This window comes from Phycodurus eques, chromosome 6 (genome assembly GCF_024500275.1).
Source record: "Phycodurus eques isolate BA_2022a chromosome 6, UOR_Pequ_1.1, whole genome shotgun sequence".
NCBI lineage: Eukaryota > Metazoa > Chordata > Actinopteri > Syngnathiformes > Syngnathidae > Phycodurus > Phycodurus eques.
The window spans coordinates 23,536,948-23,555,639 of record NC_084530.1 but is presented as its reverse complement, the minus strand read 5'-3'; the positions used below and the strand labels follow the sequence as shown (position 1 = coordinate 23,555,639).

At 40.9% G+C, this 18,692-nt stretch overlaps 3 protein-coding genes across 9 annotated transcripts; 1 reads left to right on the top strand and 2 right to left on the bottom strand.

Moving 5' to 3' along the window:
* Positions 1 to 5,509, bottom strand: gprin3b (GPRIN family member 3b). Of its 2 annotated transcripts, XM_061680484.1 has the most exons (3): positions 5,300 to 5,509; positions 2,164 to 2,344; positions 1 to 1,545 (listed from the first exon to the last, which is right to left on the bottom strand). In XM_061680484.1, exons 2-3 carry the CDS (start codon positions 2,287 to 2,289, stop codon positions 547 to 549), a joined length of 1,125 nt encoding a protein of 374 aa, XP_061536468.1. In that variant the 5' UTR covers positions 2,290 to 2,344; positions 5,300 to 5,509; the 3' UTR covers positions 1 to 546. The 2 variants fall into 2 exon arrangements, with proteins under 2 accessions (XP_061536468.1, XP_061536467.1); XM_061680483.1 differs by having other exon boundaries at positions 1 to 2,344.
* Positions 5,510 to 7,078: 1,569 nt separating this feature from the next.
* On the top strand, positions 7,079 to 15,122 carry elmod2 (ELMO/CED-12 domain containing 2). Of its 4 annotated transcripts, none has more exons than XR_009768835.1 (10): positions 7,079 to 7,227; positions 8,397 to 8,546; positions 8,823 to 8,851; positions 9,226 to 9,323; positions 9,402 to 9,531; positions 9,695 to 9,828; positions 9,928 to 9,996; positions 10,541 to 10,674; positions 11,703 to 11,936; positions 15,111 to 15,122. XR_009768835.1 is itself a non-coding variant. In XM_061680389.1 (9 exons), the coding sequence occupies exons 2-9, from the start codon at positions 8,402 to 8,404 to the stop codon at positions 11,852 to 11,854; spliced, it is 891 nt and encodes a 296-aa protein (XP_061536373.1). In that variant the 5' UTR covers positions 7,079 to 7,227; positions 8,397 to 8,401; the 3' UTR covers positions 11,855 to 12,158. The 4 variants fall into 4 exon arrangements, 1 of the variants encoding a protein (XP_061536373.1); XR_009768836.1 differs by lacking the exon at positions 15,111 to 15,122 and adding an exon at positions 13,995 to 14,082; XR_009768834.1 differs by lacking the exon at positions 15,111 to 15,122 and adding an exon at positions 12,165 to 12,371.
* On the bottom strand, positions 13,904 to 17,959 carry ucp1 (uncoupling protein 1). Of its 3 annotated transcripts, XM_061680390.1 has the most exons (6): positions 17,834 to 17,959; positions 17,540 to 17,750; positions 16,669 to 16,866; positions 15,378 to 15,479; positions 15,102 to 15,282; positions 13,904 to 14,111 (listed from the first exon to the last, which is right to left on the bottom strand). In XM_061680390.1, exons 1-6 carry the CDS (start codon positions 17,957 to 17,959, stop codon positions 13,997 to 13,999), a joined length of 933 nt encoding a protein of 310 aa, XP_061536374.1. In that variant the 3' UTR covers positions 13,904 to 13,996. The 3 variants fall into 3 exon arrangements, with proteins under 3 accessions (XP_061536374.1, XP_061536375.1, XP_061536376.1); XM_061680391.1 differs by lacking the exon at positions 15,378 to 15,479; XM_061680392.1 differs by lacking the exon at positions 16,669 to 16,866.
* Positions 17,960 to 18,692: the final 733 nt, after the last annotated feature.

Below are 18,692 nucleotides of genomic sequence, written 5' to 3'. Positions count from 1 at the left end.
AGTAAACAGACATGTATGCATACAGTCTCTTTGTCTTTTTTTAACAGGATGAGAAAATAAATGTTCATGAAAGGTGAGACGTGGGGGACTTTCAAAACACAGGACCCCGGAACACCTTAAAAACAGCTGTGATGAAATGTTGGTATTGTATATTGCACAAGGACTTTGACAGTAAATCATATCCGCCTGTAACCGCTACCTTTTTTTTTAAATGCAAAGTTCTTCATTGTCAAATAACCCTTGCCATTGCAACTAATACACATGCGTTTCTCTATTATTGCCTTTGATTAGTTTATAGACATATTCTCTCTTTTATAGACATATTCTCTTTTTTTGTTTTAAATATCCATTTCTATCAAAATGTATTGTTCATTTGTATACGTTTTTACTTCCTTTGATCACAAACGTCACAAATAGTCTAGTCTACAACATTCTGAGATACTCACGGGAAAGAGTCGTCCCGTCACGTGGCATCACTACAGCGACCACCTTGAACTCTGGGGGGCTGTCGGTGGGGGCTGGGAGAGTTTAACATTGGTTCAACCGCTAATCGAGGACAGCAGAAGGAGGTGGGCGCGCGCAGCAGTTGGGGCGGCGCACGTTACGTAGCATGGAACGAAACAGATTGTGCTGCCGCCGCTTACTCTTCTTACCCGCTCTTGGCGAGTCCACGCCCGTGATGGACTTGCGGAAGGAGGTCTGGGCGATCAGTTTCCTCTCCTGCTCCTTGATCTTGCACTGCAGGTGACTCTGGATGGCGAAGCCCAGAGACTCGGGGTCCACGGATGCGCCGTAGACCTCCCAGGTCATGCCCTGCTCATCCCAGACCACGTCGTGGACGCTCTTCCGAGTCTGCTTCTCGTCATCGCTTTCCACAACCTCCGTCTGCTGCTTGCCAGGATCGGCCTCAGTTTCTAGGTCTTTTGAAACTTTTGCTTCCTCAGACTTGGATGAAGTCTTTGTGGTTACGGAAGGTTTGGTCTGGGCTGTCACAGCCTTGTCTGCAAATCTGGGCCTGGCAAGGACATCCGTGTTTTGGGATTCTTCTAAATTGGTCGCAGGTATATCCACTGCATTTCTGTTCTCTGGCTCCTTGCGATCTCCGTGCTCGATGTTGATCTGATACACCGGTTGGATGCTGCTGAGAGTTGAAGCGCTTTCTTTGGGTTTGGTCCCCATCTTCGAGTCGACCGCGGCAGCGGGGCACATTTCCGCCTCAACAGTGAGCCTCTCTGCGGTGGACGGTGAGCGCATATCGGTTGACGGCCCAATCTGGCGTAAGCCCAAACTCCCGTCGGCCTGGTAGATGACGGTGAGGCTCTGAGCATCCTCGAGGGCGGCGGCCTTGGGCCTGAAGGGCAGCAGGCTCGGGCTGGTGGACACGGCCTTGCAGCTGGTGCCGGCTACCGCCTGGACCTCAGCGTCGCGGCCCCGCTCGCCCGCGGTTGAAGGCAGTCGAGGGGAGGTCATCGTGGAAGCCTCTCTGTAGAGCTTACAGCGAGGCTCAGTCTGACATTCCTGATGTTCCTGGACTTGTTGCGTCACCTGAGGCAAATACAAGGGGTCTGTCTGCAGCGGTATTGGCTTGTGTTTGTCTATGGATACTTTGTCAAAAGATAATTTGTCTATCGGTAATTTATCTACAGATTCTTTGTCTACAGATACTTTGTCTATGAATAATTCTTTGATGTTCTGGCTGTTGGACGAAGGCAAAGTCGAGTTGAGTAAGGGAGTAGTTTCCGTGCTTTGCTTGAGCTTGAGTGGCTCATGAAGAGAAACGGAGTGCCTTCGTTTGTGACCGGGCTCCTTGGGACTCGACATGTCCTTGTCTTTGTGAACTGACACGCTCCCCGCTTCCGCCACTTTATCCGGTTCAGGCGCTAGGTGTCTCGAGTCACGAGCACTGTTGAGGTTGGATGAGTTATTCAGTGCCGAGGTTAAGACGGTAGCCTCGTCCTTGTGCGTTTTCACGCGGCAGCCAGGACTCTTACAAACTTTGTCATCAGCCAGGCTTAAAATGTTGCTAATGTTAGCATTAGCATCCCTTAGCTCTCCCCCTTCAGCCGCACCTTTGCCTAACATGTCGACAGTCTTCTTAAGGGTACTAACGGGCACTACCGACGCAGTTTGATCCTGTTTGCAGCCGGGTGATGTACGACAAACCTGGGAGAGTTTAATGTCGGTCTCCGTGGTCCAGTTGGCGTTTGACTCCTTTTTGGCGATTGCGTCCGCCGCAGCCAGCTGAGGCACCATCTGGACAGTCACTGTCCTTTTTGGGTTGGATCCCATGCTGGACGGGCACGTTCACGCTTGAATTGCTGGTCTAATCCAAATGTGTACTGTCCTATGGTGGGAGAAGAAAAAAACAAAAAAAAACAGCAGCAGTCATTCAGAGCTGTTAACGACCACAACAAAGCTAACGTCAGTGACCAAATAATGTTCACCCAGAGCTGGCACATGCCTCCTTGGGGCCCTGAACAAAATTTGATCTTGGGGCCCTCTGTTTCTGCCAACAATATTGACGATTGATCATTCACACACCAACTACAAACGTACTGCAGCGGTATTACATGACAATAGAGGAGGGGTTGATTTGCACAACATCCCAGGCATGATAAATCAGTAATTGGACACTGAATAAGTGGATTCCATTCTATAGCCCTCCTAAAAGTAACAAAAATAAACCAGTATACTATGCATTTGTCGTAAAAGTGTCATCTACTGTAGTTTATTAGTTTTGGTTAAAAAAATAAAAAATAAAAATGGAACAGCAGTATGCAAAATAATTTGCGGTGCCAGAACAACTTGCAGTAAAGTCCAGCAAATAATAAAATTACTTCAAATGTACATCACAGAGTACAGAATAAAATAAACAGTGAAACACAGCAAATACTTAAATAATGATGTAGCTGAACAGTGGCATCTGAAACAAGGTGACAAAAATGGTTTAATATCACATTTATAATGTTGAATAATTAGGTATTAATACTATGTAAAACGGGCCAAAAAAAATCAAAATAAACTACCTTAACCGAAACATTCAACTTTATGTTGCATTATTCTGTTCTTCTTCTACTCCTACAAAAATGTAAATATAAAATAAAATACTACTCCAGGGGCAATAGGTTAACTATCAATTGCTCTTGGCAATGCGTCGCTCAGTTGTCAACTGCTGTTTCCATAAAGATGGATGTCAATAAACACTCGCGTAAGCACGACTACAACCTCACTGGACACTTATTAGGTACACCTCCACCATCTAATGAGATTCAATACATGAGCTATCAATGGTTCTGCCTTAACTGAGATGTTGTTGTTTTTTTTCATACTGTCAGAGAGGTATTGATTTCAAAATATGCTCATTTTCTTCAGATGGTCAAAAAAATTTGAAACAGCTATTAGTATGCAGTTGCAAATGATGGGTGGGGGGGGGGGGTGGACGGACGGATGGACGGACAGACATCAGATAGATAGCTAGATAGATAGATAGTTTGGTATGTTACTTTTTAAACTTGCGTCTGTTACTTGCAGCGTTTCCAATCATCAATTTGCAGCAGAAAACTATCTAATTTCATTGAATTGGTCCGGAAAAGGGCGGCACGGTCAACGAATGGTTAGAGCGTCTGCCTCACAGTTCTGAGGACCCGGGTTCAATCCCCAGCCCCGCCTGTGTGGAGTTTGCATGTTCTCCCTGTGCCTGCGTGGGTTTTCTCCGGGCACTCCGGTTTCCTCCCACATCCCAAAAACATGCATAAATTGGAGACACTAAATTGCCCGTAGGTATGAATGTGAGTGCAAATGGTTGTTTGTTTGTATGTGCCCTGCGATTGGCTGGCAACCAATTCAGGCTGTACTCCGCCTCCTGCCCGATGACAGCTGGGATAGGCTCCAGCACGCCCGCGACCCTAGTGAGGAGAAGCGGCTCAGAAAATGGATGGATGGATATATTTATTGATTTTGTTTTAACAAATCGCATCCCAGTGCATTTTGACAAAGAATAGTATTGTGACTATGCAGCTAGTATAGTGATTATATTATTATTATAATGTATAATATAGTCATCTGATTTGACTATAGTATAGTCAAATCAGATGACAGAAATTTGATCATCACAAAAAATCAATTCACTGAGACTCGTAGCTCGCCTTTGTAGAATTTTCATTTGAATCACGGGCTCTTGTGAAAAAGCGCTGCTGTGCTATCAAAACAGCTTCCAGTGGCTTCAGTTTTTCAGCGAGTTTGTTCGCCGGTAGCTTTATCGTAGTTAGCATGTTTCGTCTGGTAATGCTTCTTAATATTAAATTCTTTGAAAACAGCCACAGTCTCTTGGTAAATTAGGCAGACACAGTTGTTTTGTATGTCAGTGAAGAAATCCAGTTTCAGTTGCCATTTTAGAAATGGGCTAAAAACATACCACAGGGGTAAAAGTTCACAAAGGGGTCACACGACAAGGATGCGGCCAGAGGTCTACTGCCACCCTCTGGTGAAATATAAAAGGGCTTTTGTTGTTGTTGTTGTTGTTGTATGTCTGTATTGTTTTCTGAGCTAAACTGTGCTGGCGGGCCACATATTATTGATTTTATGACATGATGCTTCGGGCCGGAGGAAATTTGGACACGGGCCAGATTTGACCCGCGGGCCGGACTTTGGGCATGCCTGATCTACTGTATCATTATTTACATACAGTAACACAGGAATCGATTAGATAGATAGATAGATAGATAGATAGATAGATAGATAGATAGATAGATAGATAGATAGATAGATAGATAGATAGATAGATAGATAGATAGATAGATAGATAGATAGACACTCCATCAACATTATCAATTTCATTGATGACTTTATTGAAGACGATCAGTTCTAGTCCACACACACAAACACCATCAGTTTTTATATATAGAATTCATTGATAGCATGATTTCAAACCATGGAAGGGTCACACACACAACATGCAGGTGCCTTAGTGGGCAGACAATTGAAGCGTTTGTGTTTGCCCTATCACTATTCATGCACTCGTCTGTCACCACAGTGCAAATATGGATGGGAAAACACATCCTCGTTGCCTTTACACACATTCGGCTTCAGTTTCATCCATTTACGAATGAACTATCATGTTTCCTTTGCTTTGCAGCAGTGAGATTTCACGCCACAAACACAAACATGCAATGAGAATTTTTCTTTCTTTTTTCCCCCTGCAGGTTTGACCTTGCGGGTGCACGCAACATCGTGATAAAGCAACGCGCTATTGTGGTGTGTGTATTAGGGGTGCAGAAACAAGAGCGAGGGGGTCGCTTACCTTGACAGCGGCGACTGCGGTTGGCGCATCCGTGTCGGCGAGCGGTGAGGAGGCTCGAAGAAGCCCTCGCATGAATATCGAGAAACACACTGGGTGACATGAGCCACGCCCTCCCGCTTGCCTGCCACGAGCGGGTTTTCCTTTTTCTTTGAGAGGGGCGGCGAAGCTCCGCACACAATTCGATACAAGCTGCAATGAGTCACCGCCAAGGTCCACTGTGTGTGCACGATGTATCAGACTAAACACAGAAATAAGGTGATGAATGGATGTGTGGGGCCATTGTTTCTTAGTTTGAGTCAGATTCATTCACCTGCAAAGGAGTATGATGACGTGCAATATGTCACATAAATAGTGGGCAGATTATGATTGAAAGGTGCAATATGCAACATGTCGCATCACTTTAATTGTGTAATGTGTACTATATATATATATATAAAGTGTATGCATAGTTTCCCCACTTTAATGTTTAAGCTCATCAAAGTAAACCCAAGATGGTGTTGTTAAATGGTGATTTTTCTTTCTTTCTTTCTTATTATGGGGGGGAACGCTATTCAAAGCTACCTGGCCCTGAGTGAAAAAAATAATTCCCCCCTTGTTATATCATGAATTAAATGTGGCTATTAATTAAAATTTGGGGGGGGGGGGTGGTGGTGGGGGGGGTTCATTTTAACTGACCACTCCCAAGCCTGATTACCTCCAGACCTGTTCAATCAAAAATTCACTTAAATACAACCTGTTTGACAGTTGGCCAAAAGATGGTAAAAAGCTGCAACAAAATCCCGCAATGCAAAGAAATTGAAGAACATATGAGAAATAAAGTAATTAACAAGGGTTACAAAGCAATTTATAAAGCTTTAGGACTCCAACAAACCACAGTGAGAGCCATTATCCAAAAATAGAGAAACATGGACTCGTGGTCAACCTTCCCAGGAGTGGCTGGTCACTTACTATTATAAAATTCATGTATAATACATATTGTATTGTAATAGATATCATTCATTATTTGTGGGGGAAAATAAAAAGTCGACATTATTGTTATTGTACAAATTCATTTGTAAAAAAAAATGCTGTATTTATTATATATGTTAAAAAATGTATAATGTTGCAGTTTTTGTTACAACGTATGGAATATGAATCATTGTTTAATGTTAGAAAATATGTACTGAACAGATTATGAGATATGAATAGATTATTCAATAATTTTTCAAATGTACAACGAAAGCCGCCGATGCACAATGATCGTTAATGCATTGTATTGTAATATGCATTACATCATTATTAAGAATCAAGTATACAAAACAAAAAGTAAAAAATAACTTTAATCTGTCAATTATAAACAATTTGCAATAGACGTTTTAATAGCTTGGCACAAAGGAAAAATAACTTCCCTGCACACAAAATAAGTGCAATGATGTGACAGACGCACGCGCACACACTGGTAAATAAACACACCAGTTAAGAGGGGTCCCGTGGCGACATCTTGAGGCCAGTTCGTGAAATGAATTTGAAATGAAAATAGTCAGGGGCATTCAAATAACAAATGCTGACGTGCGTGCTACGTTCACGAAAGTCACGTTCAACCAAATCTCTAAATATTTGTGCCTCTTTTACATACGCTTAACTGACATAACGGCATGCAAATCCAAAATTATATGGTGGGACAAAAGTAGGTATACATTGTATTAAATGATTTAAGGAGGGAACGAAATTAATTAAGAACGAAAAGAGGGATGAGGGAGTGTGCGAGTGTGTTTTATGTAGTGTGGCGGCGGCGGCGGCGACGGCAACAGCACTTCCGGTGTCTCCAGCTGCCGCAGGAAGTTCCAGCTCGTCCTGACTGCAAATTCGTCGACTCCGGATGGTCGTTCCAGATAAACTTTTGGATACGTTATCTTTTTTCTTTTTTTAATCCTAAGAGAATAATAAGGGTAAGACAAAAGCAATTTAAAGAAACACCTAGTGAGCCAAGCTAGTTGCAGCTTGGCTCGCGACGGTGACAACCTACCTGTTGTCCGGACGACGCTTTCGCAGTCTTCAATTGGGCAGCAAGCCAGTTTGTTCGTGGACTTGTCGGCAAGTCGCACAATTGCTGCTGATTTACGTCAGCGCGCAGTGGACACGACAATTTACTCACCCGCGTTTCTAACATTTCGCTCAAAGTTTGCTTTTATGCTACCAGTTAGCGTCGGGGCTAGCTCAAATTCGCGATCCCCACTGCGCATGCTCTGAATTTAATAACCAAATAGTTTAACACACATTTGTTTTAACGCCAGAAATATTACTGCTCGATAATTTAATAAGCTAAAAGTAATAAATATCATCCATGTCTAAATTAGAATTTGAGTTGAGTTTTTGGGGATGAAAAGCAATTTATAAATGTTTTTGATTGATTGAATCCAACCAACTAACCACTATCAGTCATATTTGTTCTCGTTATGTTGTGACTTAATTTATTTAAAAACTAATAATGGAACACATAATTGTTCTAACGCAAATATTTCTGCTTAATAAAACGGTAAAAAAAAAAAAAAAACAAAAAAAACTAATAACTACTCTTCCATGTTTAAATTAGACAAATAATTTAAAGATAATTTATTCGTAATGCCTTTCACGTTAGCCAATATGGATTTTAAGTTAACGAATATATCCTTTTTTCATATCCACTTTGTTCTGTAACCATGTTTTTTTAATGCCCCTTTTATTTGTTTTTCTAATTTAGTTTGGTATTTTTCTCTGTTCAGTGTTCACATAACATAATGGAAGCCTGATATTTTGATATTCTGTGTGTTTGTGTGTATTTCAAATTAAAAAAAGAAACTGTTGGAAATATTTTTTACATTTCCATTTTCAGAATCGACATCTTTATTGGCCAAGTATGTTAAAAACAAGCAAGGAATTTGTCTCTGGTAGTTGGAGCCACTCTCGTGCTATCGCAAACAAGCCACCATGACAAAATATACATACAACACAATAGAGTCATTGAGCAAAGTAGCACCAGTAATCTGGTAATGCTGATACAATGACAAGAGTATCTGTGTTGTACCTTTTGATTGTAGTTACTTCTTTAACAGTTATTTTCCCTCTATGGACATGACAGGAAGTATGCTGATGCACATCTGGCAGTATGTGTACACAACCTACTTGAGGTATTGGATCAAGTGGCTCCTCAGGCATGCGACGGGCACGTGTGAGCTGCAGAGGATATGCTCGAGATACGGGCCGGGGGCGGCCAGAGCAATGAAAACGGGTATAAATAATAGATATAATAGTAGAGCCATTAACATTGCATCGTCAAAGAACGCAAGCCATTTTGCACACTTCAGTTTGGTCAATATTTTTTTTTTAAAATAACAGACCCACGTGGGGACTGAAGTATAGTATCGATGATACTTGTGAAAAAATATTCAATTGACCACATTTGGACATGGGAGTTTTCGACAGATCTCCGTGATATAGTATATATAATATTTTTTTTCAATGTTCATTTTCAGTTTGTCTTACGATTGTGTCTCTGCCGTTGCAGAATACTCCCTCAAGTCGTCAAAGAGCAAGGTAAGCAGACAATGCACGTCTTGATAGGTGTCAACAGTTTTGCTATTAGTCGAGCTGATGTAATATACGGCACGGTGGGAGCCTTTAAACACATGTCACAACAACACAATTATCAGCCGTGCAAAGGTCCGCTCTGTAAATAGGATCCATCCTGATTCGTTTTGTATGAAACCTGTCTTGTTACTCTCCGTTTTGAAATGAGTATCTAATCAGCTAAAATGAATAAAGGTGTTTGCATGTGTGCTCACTGGACACTACATTAGGTACATTTGTACACTCTACCGCAGAGTTTCTGCAGAACAATTGCAGTGTTGACTTTTCCACGTTTTCTACAGTTGATGTGTTTTACATTATTCCTCCTTCTCCCTCTGTAGCTTCTACGAGGTGCTGTGGGAAGCAGCAGGGAGCACTTAGGAAAACACGTGGAGCAAATAATGAAGGAAAAGAATATCAAAGTGCAGACAAATCCCCAGTAAAGTCACACTCATTTGAAAACTGATCAATCAAGTGTCTTTATGTTTATATAACATAGCAAATTCCTTACTTCTAGTTTCAAGGAAAGCCTGCACACATCGCTGCTGCAGATAACGGGATACAAGAGCCTGTACGTATTCGTGGAAGACGTCAGGAAGGAAACGTTCTGCCCAGAGAACACTCAACATGAGGCTATGCTGTTGAAGGTATGTACCGGCAATAATGGACACAAATAATCCACCCGGGCTCGTTTTGTCACGACGCCAAAATTCTGATTTCAACACCTCCATAAAGGACCTCAATATTGAACCGATAGATTGAACGTTCAACGTTCCGCCGCATAACGGGATAATTGTGTGTCGCCCTCAGCTTTGGCAGCTGCTCATGCCGAACGTCAAGCTGGAGTCCAGGGTGACCAAGCAGTGGGGGGACATCGGCTTCCAAGGGGACGACCCCAAGACGGATTTCCGAGGAATGGGCATGCTGGGCCTCATAAACCTTCTGTGAGTGTGTTCTCCAGCGTTGTTACAAGCATCTGTTCTGCTAATCTGGACTTTAGATTTTTTGTTTTTTGTTTTTGTTTTGTTTTGTTTCCTTTGCAGGTTCTTTAGTGAGCACTACACACAAGAAGCTCGCCTGGTCCTGTCTCATGCCAACCATCCCAAACTGGGGTGAGACACAAGCCCCTTTCACACTGCCTCGCTTTTTTCCACCCATTTTTTCCTCCACTGTTTTGCACAAACGGCACCGACACGGAATGAGCGTAGGAGTCGGCACCCAATTTTCCGCATTCTCGGTAGAATCATAGGCAGAATGGTGATATTGCATTCATATAGGGGGTACTGCTTTTTAAACGCTGTAATAAAAATGGGGTCGTGGCAGTTTTAGTTTCAACTTGAGAGAGCGCGACAATGGAAATAATACGGTCTGTAAAATATGGCATGATGCCGTGTGTAAGTGTGTCTTCCTCGACAAGGGGGTGAAGTTTCACGCGCACCTCACTTATCCCGCCTTGCTGTGCTGAAAGCAATTATTGCTGTCCAGCAATTCTTTTATACATAACAGCAGATGCTGGCGTTCTGCGTGAAAGGCAAAGGCGGGTAATTGTTCATCTTCTGCGGTGTGTGTGTGTGTGTGAAAGAGGCAACAGTGTGCAATTTGAGCCGGTTTTAGACTCCCTGTAAAAGGCATCGCATTGTCTGATGGCTATTCCAGGTACTCGTACGCTATCGTGGGGATCAACCTGACGGAGATGGCGTACAGCCTGCTAAAGAGCGGTGCTCTCAAAGCTCATTTTTACAACACGGTGCCCGGTGCCCCAGAGCTGCAACACTTTCATCAGCTTTACTGTGAGTACCCCAATAGGACTTTCATGGTAAAAAGCGCAGAATGTCTGTCATTTTTTTTTTTTTTTTTTGGAATGCCTAACATTGTCCCCCACTACCTTTTGTGCAATTTTGAGGGGGGGGATACTGCATTTTTAGTGCAGCACGTCAGCCGTCGTTATGGAATGCTGGAAAATAGTCCAGTCCGTGATTCGTGTACAAAAAGCATTACTAAAATCTTTTTTGAGATGACATGGCGTTACATATCGTACCATTTTCTCTAGGAAATATATTGCCTATTTTTGAGCAGCCTTTTGAAAGTCTTTGTAGAATCCTGGAAAAATAGTCCAGTATGCGTGATGCGTGTGGTAAGCAATGCCCTGTAAATTTTGTAAAGATAATGTGGCGTTACATAGCATACCATTTTCGTTATTAAAAAATATTGCATTTTTAAGTGCAGCATGTCGGCCATTTTCGTGGAGTCTCCTAACAGCTTTATTTATCAAAAATAGTCCTCCTCCTCCTATGTACAGCAATAACCAGTTCCTTATTCCTATGTAATGTGGCGGACATATTTGTGAAATGCTGTAACAATGGTCAAGTGTGTGTGATATGTGAACAAAAAACAGTGCGCTATAATCTTTTTCTAGTTAACAAATAGGCAATTTCCGGGGGGAAGTGTTTTTAGCGGGGTAAGTAATTTCAGGGTAAGGAGGGGGAAACGTTGAGTTTTTAGTGCAGCATTTCAGGCATTTTTGTGGAATGTTGGGAATTAGCCCAGTGCCCATCATTCGTGTACAAAAAGTGTGCTGTAATCTTTGAGGGAGATATTCAAAGGACCGCACGTACTGTAGTATTTCTGTTTCTCGCGAACAATTTTGGCTATTTTCTGGAATACTGTAAAATGGAAATTATATTCTCATTATATTTCATGCCTTCACCTCAGCAATGTCAGCATGTCGGGCATTTTTGCGGTATTCCGAAAAATAGCCCAGCGTACGCAACTAAAAGCAATGCAGTTTGTCTTGATTTTTGCTCATCTTCCTTGACAGGCTACCTGGCTTTTGAGTTTGATAAATTCTGGCTGGCAGAGGAGCCTGAAAGCGTTATGCTGTTCAACCAGTACAGAGAGAAGTTTCACCACGTCGTCCGGACCCTCCTGAAGGATCCCTACGTGTCTCTCACGCTGAGCGCACCCGTCTGAAAACTAACACTACACCAACGGGAAATGCCAGCCTGGAAGCAGACTGAATGAGACACGAGCACAAACCTCTGGGAATTTAGAGGTAACTGCCATATTATAATTATTGTTGATAGGATCAAAAGACACTTCAGCAGGGGAAAATGGTATTTATTTTTTGGTCAACTAACACTAATACAATAATAGTAATAATGCAGCTAAAACACACAATACAAAATGATAGTTACTTGGCCATCTCAGGATTTTGATGTTTCTGTAGTAGTGTGACCAATGTATTATTATTTATTTAATTGTAATTTTTTTTTTTTTACAGAGATTGTTTTATGCGTCCTCTCTGTACATCCATCCTGTTGGAATCCAAACTGTACAATAAAGGCACACGCACACAGCAGAGTGTAAAAGATTATATTTATATATAGTATTCATATAAACAGCTTTTACATGTGAGTACCATGGACATTTGGGCACGTTTTGGGCTTCTTATTCAAGTGAAAACCTTTAACTTTCACCTTTAACACACTCACTGGACACAACAATTGCCTTATGTCTATATATATATATATATATATTACATATATATTATATATATATATATATTATATAATATATAATATTTTATATATATATATATATATATATACACACACATACACACACACACACACACACACACACACACCATTTTATCTCCAAGGGGAAATACTGCAGTTATGTAGTTGGTAAAATAAAACATAACTTAACAGAACAACATCATGAAATACGTTGATAAACTTGATACAATTAAAAATGCATGTTGTAGACAACCACAACATACCTTTTTGAGGCTGGAACATCTAAGCACTTACAATCATTTGAAAATTAAAAAATATATCACATTTTATGATTTCTAAAAAATAAAATTATGTAATTTATTGTACTCGTGTTTAATAATTAAACATTTTAATGTATTAAATATAATTGCTTAATGTTTAGGATATCAATATATTTGATATTTATCCAGTAAAACAATAATGATATATTTATGCAACAATAGTACATCTCCAGATTGTTTTTTAGAAATGCATTAAACATGAGTATGAAGGTATTTTTAAATAAATACAGTGAAATGTATGATGATGATATGTAATTATTTACAGATATATACATTGTACAGTGGTACCTCAACTAATTTTTCAAGATCTGAGCAGTCACTTGGGTGATTTAATGATGATAATAATAATAATAATTTCCCCCTCCAGTTGTGAGCAAAGGTTTTGGTACAAACGCTAGATGCTGCCAGGAAACTTCACAACAAGCAGGAGGTAGTGAGGAATTCTTCAAAAATTACCCGTGTAAAACACGTAACTTACGAATGATCATTCGCTTAATGCTAGCACACTATGCAAACCGGCTAATGAAACTAGCATGGGTGTCGCAAACAAATGGTGTAGCAACACATTTAGACAGACAGACCATATAACAATACTCGCAGGCATATATTCTTTATCCTCTGTGGAAAAACAACTGCTATTACTGCAGTTACTGAACTTAAAAAGGGACCGTCTTCTTTGTGTATTTGTTAAGTAATAGGGTATACTCCCCCTGGTGGCCACAGCGTGCAGACCAGGAGCAGCACAACGTCAATGGGCATTAAAGCATGCAGTCATGATGCACAAACCGTTTAATTCTTTACATTCTTTTTAATTGTTATTACCGTATTTTCCGGACTATAAGTCGCTCCGGAGTATAAGTCGAACCAGCCAAACATGCATAATAAAGAAGGAAAAACATATATAAGTCGCACTGGAGTTACAAGCGTGGTCACAGAACAAATTAAGCTAGTAAGTTAAGGCACCACTGTATTATACTCTACTCACATTTAATGTTTTTAAAGTTGTATTTATTTAATAGTTTTCAATACACAAATATTTTGGATTAAATGATATAATTATATTGTATTAAATGTAGCCCTTCAGAATATTCAAGACAATCCTTTATTTTGTATTAAATTTATATTCAATAAATTGTGCTCTATTATTTAGTTTGAAGACTAACATTTGTCCATTGTATTACATTATAAATATTCAATACATTATTTAATTAACGCAATATTCTTTCTCGGAGGGTTACTGAGTGTACCTAATGCTGTGTCTGGTGCGTTCAGGTTCAGTTGGAGGCGTCAAAGCGCTTCTTGGTCACCATCATGGCGCGCTTGATTTGCTCAAAGGAGACGAACATGACCACGTTCCACGAGCCGAGCCTTAGGAAGGACGGCACAAAGCTAAAAAACACAAAAGGGGAAATTATGGGATGATAGCGGTGTAAGTGTTAATTTATTTGAAATTCTGCTTGTGTGCTGAATAGTCAATGTACTAGTATGCCCTTATAGATAATCTAACAATACCCACGGACATATATTCTATATCATCTATGGAAAAAAAAGTTAATATAACAGCATCTTTCTGCGTCACAGTATTAGTAGACAAAGTACTATTCTTCTCAAGTTGTGTTTGCACAACTGTAGTATTACACTGCCTCCCAGTGACCAAGGCGGGCACACCAGAAGGAGCAGCACAATGAATTGGATTGCAGCATTAAATTATGATGCACAAACTGTTTAATTTGTTGCATTCTATTTCATTATGTTTAGGGTTGTTTGATGCGACTTTTTATTCAGACCGATACCAGTTCGAGTATTCCCGCTTGAGTACTCACTGATTCCGAGTACACAATGACAGACAACTGTGATCAAGGATCTTTCTTTGACGCACATAATGAGTCGCCGATGTGTCAAACCGCAGCAGTGTAGCGCCAACTACTGGCAATGAGGACTTCCCTTAAGTATCGGTGGCTGGCCTCGCCAACCTTCACCAGTACCTGATACCTTGAAATAAGGCCGGTATCCAGTACAGTGTCTCTAAATTATGTTACTCCTCTATTTCTATGAAGTACAATATCATAGAGTGCTATTATTCCTTAATAAAAAAAATATTTTTCAGAGAGGCTGGAACAGATTAATAGCATTACCATTCATTTCAATGGGGAAAGATGATTTGAGACGCACGGGGGCACCGAACAAATTAATCTCAAGGTACCACTGTAGCACTAGTAGCTTGCAGACGTCAACTAGTGCGCAGCTTTTCTTCACTAATAAAAGTAGTTGAACAGCTAGGTATAAGTGTACTAGTGTGCAGAATTGTGTTAATCGTGAGTGCAAAGAGCATACTAGTAGTATTTGACTGAAATGCTCAAAGGGCTTTGCCTCACTCACCCCTTGTAGAACGCTGTGGGCCCCTCTTTGGTCAACATGGTCCAGGCGCAGTTGATAGCGCTGCGGTACTGACCTGGCGGAGAGTTCATGTACCTGGTCTTCACCACGTCCACCGGGGAGGCGATCACCGTGGTGACGAAGCCGGCGCCGAAGGCCGACACAAAGTGACACGGCAGGTTGTCTGCGGGGAGGGGGGAAACGCCACCGACAGTCTTATCATCCGGAGGGTGTGAGGGCCGCGGGCCAATGGGCTTCCTCCGTGGGTGCGCGCGTCACCTGACATGAGCTTGTGTCGCAGGATGGCCTCTTTGATGAGGTCGTAGGTCACCAGCTCGGTGCAGTTGACCAGCGCGTTCCTCGTGATGTTGGGCAACGTTCCTGGTGGGATTTCAGAATTGCTAATTGGGAATGAACTTCATCCAAAATCAAATTCATGTCAATTAAAGCCTCAAAAATGTAAAAATAAATAAAATAATAGATTACAATTTGAGGATTCCATAGTGACGCGCTTTAAACGGTCACATTTCAAGTTTTGCTTTGAATGATGTTTGCTTCCTTTTTGCATCAATGGTGTCGAAATAAGAATAGTAAACATTCAAGGACAGTATGGAAACAGAAAAAATACAACTATTTACTAAAATAAATGTTTACATGTATTATCCAGTTTCTTAATTAATTCTACTCTTGTAAATTATTTTTTTTATTACCTGCGTGAAATGATTGTCGAAGTCATGAAAATTGAGGGTTCCTACTGGTGCTTGAAAAACTTCCACATTTCAAGTTTTGACAAATGATGATGTTCATTGCTATTAGTTGTAGTAATATATTTAAAATTATTTGTATATATTTTCATTGTATTTGTATCTCCTTTTTAAAAAAAAAAAAAAAAATTGTGCTTTAAATGAAAGTGATTTTATTCCACATTAAGCTAATATTTTAATATATATTTTGTAATACATACATTTTTAATATATATTTTATAATACATACTAAAAATAATAATAAAAAAATAATAATAAGTGTTCCAGACTCGGGCTTCTAATGTTTGCTTTCTCACACCTTTTTAATAGGGCACCAACTGTGTTGAAATGCTAATAATTAAAGAATTCAGACTCTGACAGTAAAAAAAAAAAAAAAAAAAAAGTACCAAAAATATGATTATATTTTAATTAATTTTATTTCGTATCGGGTTTATTATTCACATTTAAGTTAACAATGTAAGTAAATTATAATATCAAAATAATATCAATTATATTTGAATAATTATGAAAATATGATAATAAAATAAATATATATTATAAAAATAAACTGCATTTTTAAGGTATTTTTTTATGCCATTTATTTTTTTTTTTAAACTTGCATAGCTAACGTATACCATTGCGCACCAACATCAGCCCCAGCCCGCCGCATCGAGTTGGCGCTCCCGCCGTCCCCCACGTACCGAAAATGCACCGAACCGTAGACCAAAAACCGAGCTACGGAATGTACCGTGGGTTACCTGTACCCTCGCACCGCTAGTATGAAGCCCCCAAAGCAGCATTCATTATCTTTGTAGTAGTCACCACACCTTTCCAGAGTCCGCGCAGTCCTTCGTTGCGGAAGATGTGTCTGTAGGCCTGCATGGTGCCGCTGTAGCGCCGCGCCACTCCATCCAGGTTCATCTGAGCCTGGAACCTCACCTTCACCACGTCGGTGGGCTGAGCGAACGATACCGCCATGGCGCCCGTCGTGCAGCCGGCCAAGATGCGCATTAGAACTCCTGCATCTGTACACACACACACACACACACACACACGCAATGACACAACTTAAACTTTGCAAGTCATCGGACAAAATCTCTTGGAAAATGGCCAAATGGATCCTAACATAGCCGCTGTAAAGCAAAATGGCATACTTCCTGTGTCTTTTCGAGTGTGGGTTCTTGAGACTTTTTTCGTGGGTACCCTCATGATAAACCGAAATGTCACATTGCTGAGTGACACTCTCTCCGGGTGCTGAATTTCCAAGTAGAGGTGCAACGATTCATCGATAACCAAGCGATTTTCAAATTAAATCAACTATTTTGATAATAGACTAATTGGTTAAGAGACATTTTTAACTTAAAGTTGCCCAAATCGTCAGAATTTCTGCCTCTCAACAGTAAATATTCTTTGATTTCTGTAGTCTTCTATGAAAGCATTGTCTGATTGTCTTTGTGTTTCATCAAAATGAGACTGCAATCATCTGCTTTTACCATTTTTGCCGATTTTCTGATGTCCTGCTTTTGGGTGTAAGGAATGGATGTTAAAAGGTTTATTTTATCCGATGAATCGAAAGCAAAAAAAAATCGACAGATTAGTCAATAGTTCAAATAATCGTTATTTGCAGCCCTATTGTCAAGCATTTACGAGCCAATTTTAGGCAACTGTGCTCAGGCCCGACATAAAATCCTCGCTTACGCTCTGCTCCTCCGGTGTAGAAATCTTTGACGTTGTCGTAGAGGCCGATTCGCACCGAGGCGAAGCACACCTGCCTCTGCAGGCCCGCCACCAGCCCGTTGTAGAGCGAACGCGGACCCTCGGTGCGGATCATGGTACTGATGGTCCCGAACACGCCCCTGTAGCGGATAGCCTTGGCCTCCGCTGCAGCCACCTTCTTCTCGCCTTGGATCTGAACTCGGGAAACATGTTTTGAGCGCTCATTGTAACCACACACACACACACACACACACACACACAGGCACAGGCATTTACCTGTAGCCTAACTTTCGCTGTGTCCAAGGGAAACGTGACGATGTCGGCGATGCACGCCGCCGCCCCCGCACTCGCCATCTTTACCCCGAGAGGAGGGGGCACGTCTGAGGGTTTCAGGCCAACCATGTTGCCCGCAATCTAGAGGTCACACACACATCCGCGAGCACTTGACGTCCACTCAAAAAGGTTAGAAGTTACTTACAAGATGGCGGAAAAGCATAATTTGCCGTTCACTATTTACAAATTCACCTATTCTGTCTTTTTTTTTTTTTCTTTTTTCTGCAAACCTACCCTCAGCTATTCGCTGGCGCCAAAGCCCTGTCGAATAGGAACTAAAGTAACGATGCCTGGTATCAGGTACTCGTGAAACCTGCCAATACCAACCACCGATACTTAAGGAGCCATCTTGTGTCTGTCAGAAAGTAAATGGCATGCATGGCTGATAGAATCTTTTTCTATTTGCCATCCTCTCTTATGCCAATTAAGACACAATGTCTAAGTATATTTATATTTTTATAAGTTTTATGTTAAAGCTTAGAGTACATTATTACTCTGTTTCTACCGAGATTTCTACATTTATTAGTGAACTCAATTTATGCATTACAGTATTTCATGCAGGTATTACCTGCTTTCACCGACTCCACGTGCATTAATCAGGTACATTCTACCTGTTGAATGCAGTAAAGCCAACCTAGCTAGTTTCCTTACCTGTGTATATTATACAGAGACCATTACTCACCTCTTGCTAACATTTGTGTACTTGTATGTATCTATGATATAGATACAATAAAGTATTGTATATTATTTTGTAATCTTGTATCTTTGTGGTTCAGTAAAATGTCCCAAACCAAGACCCACT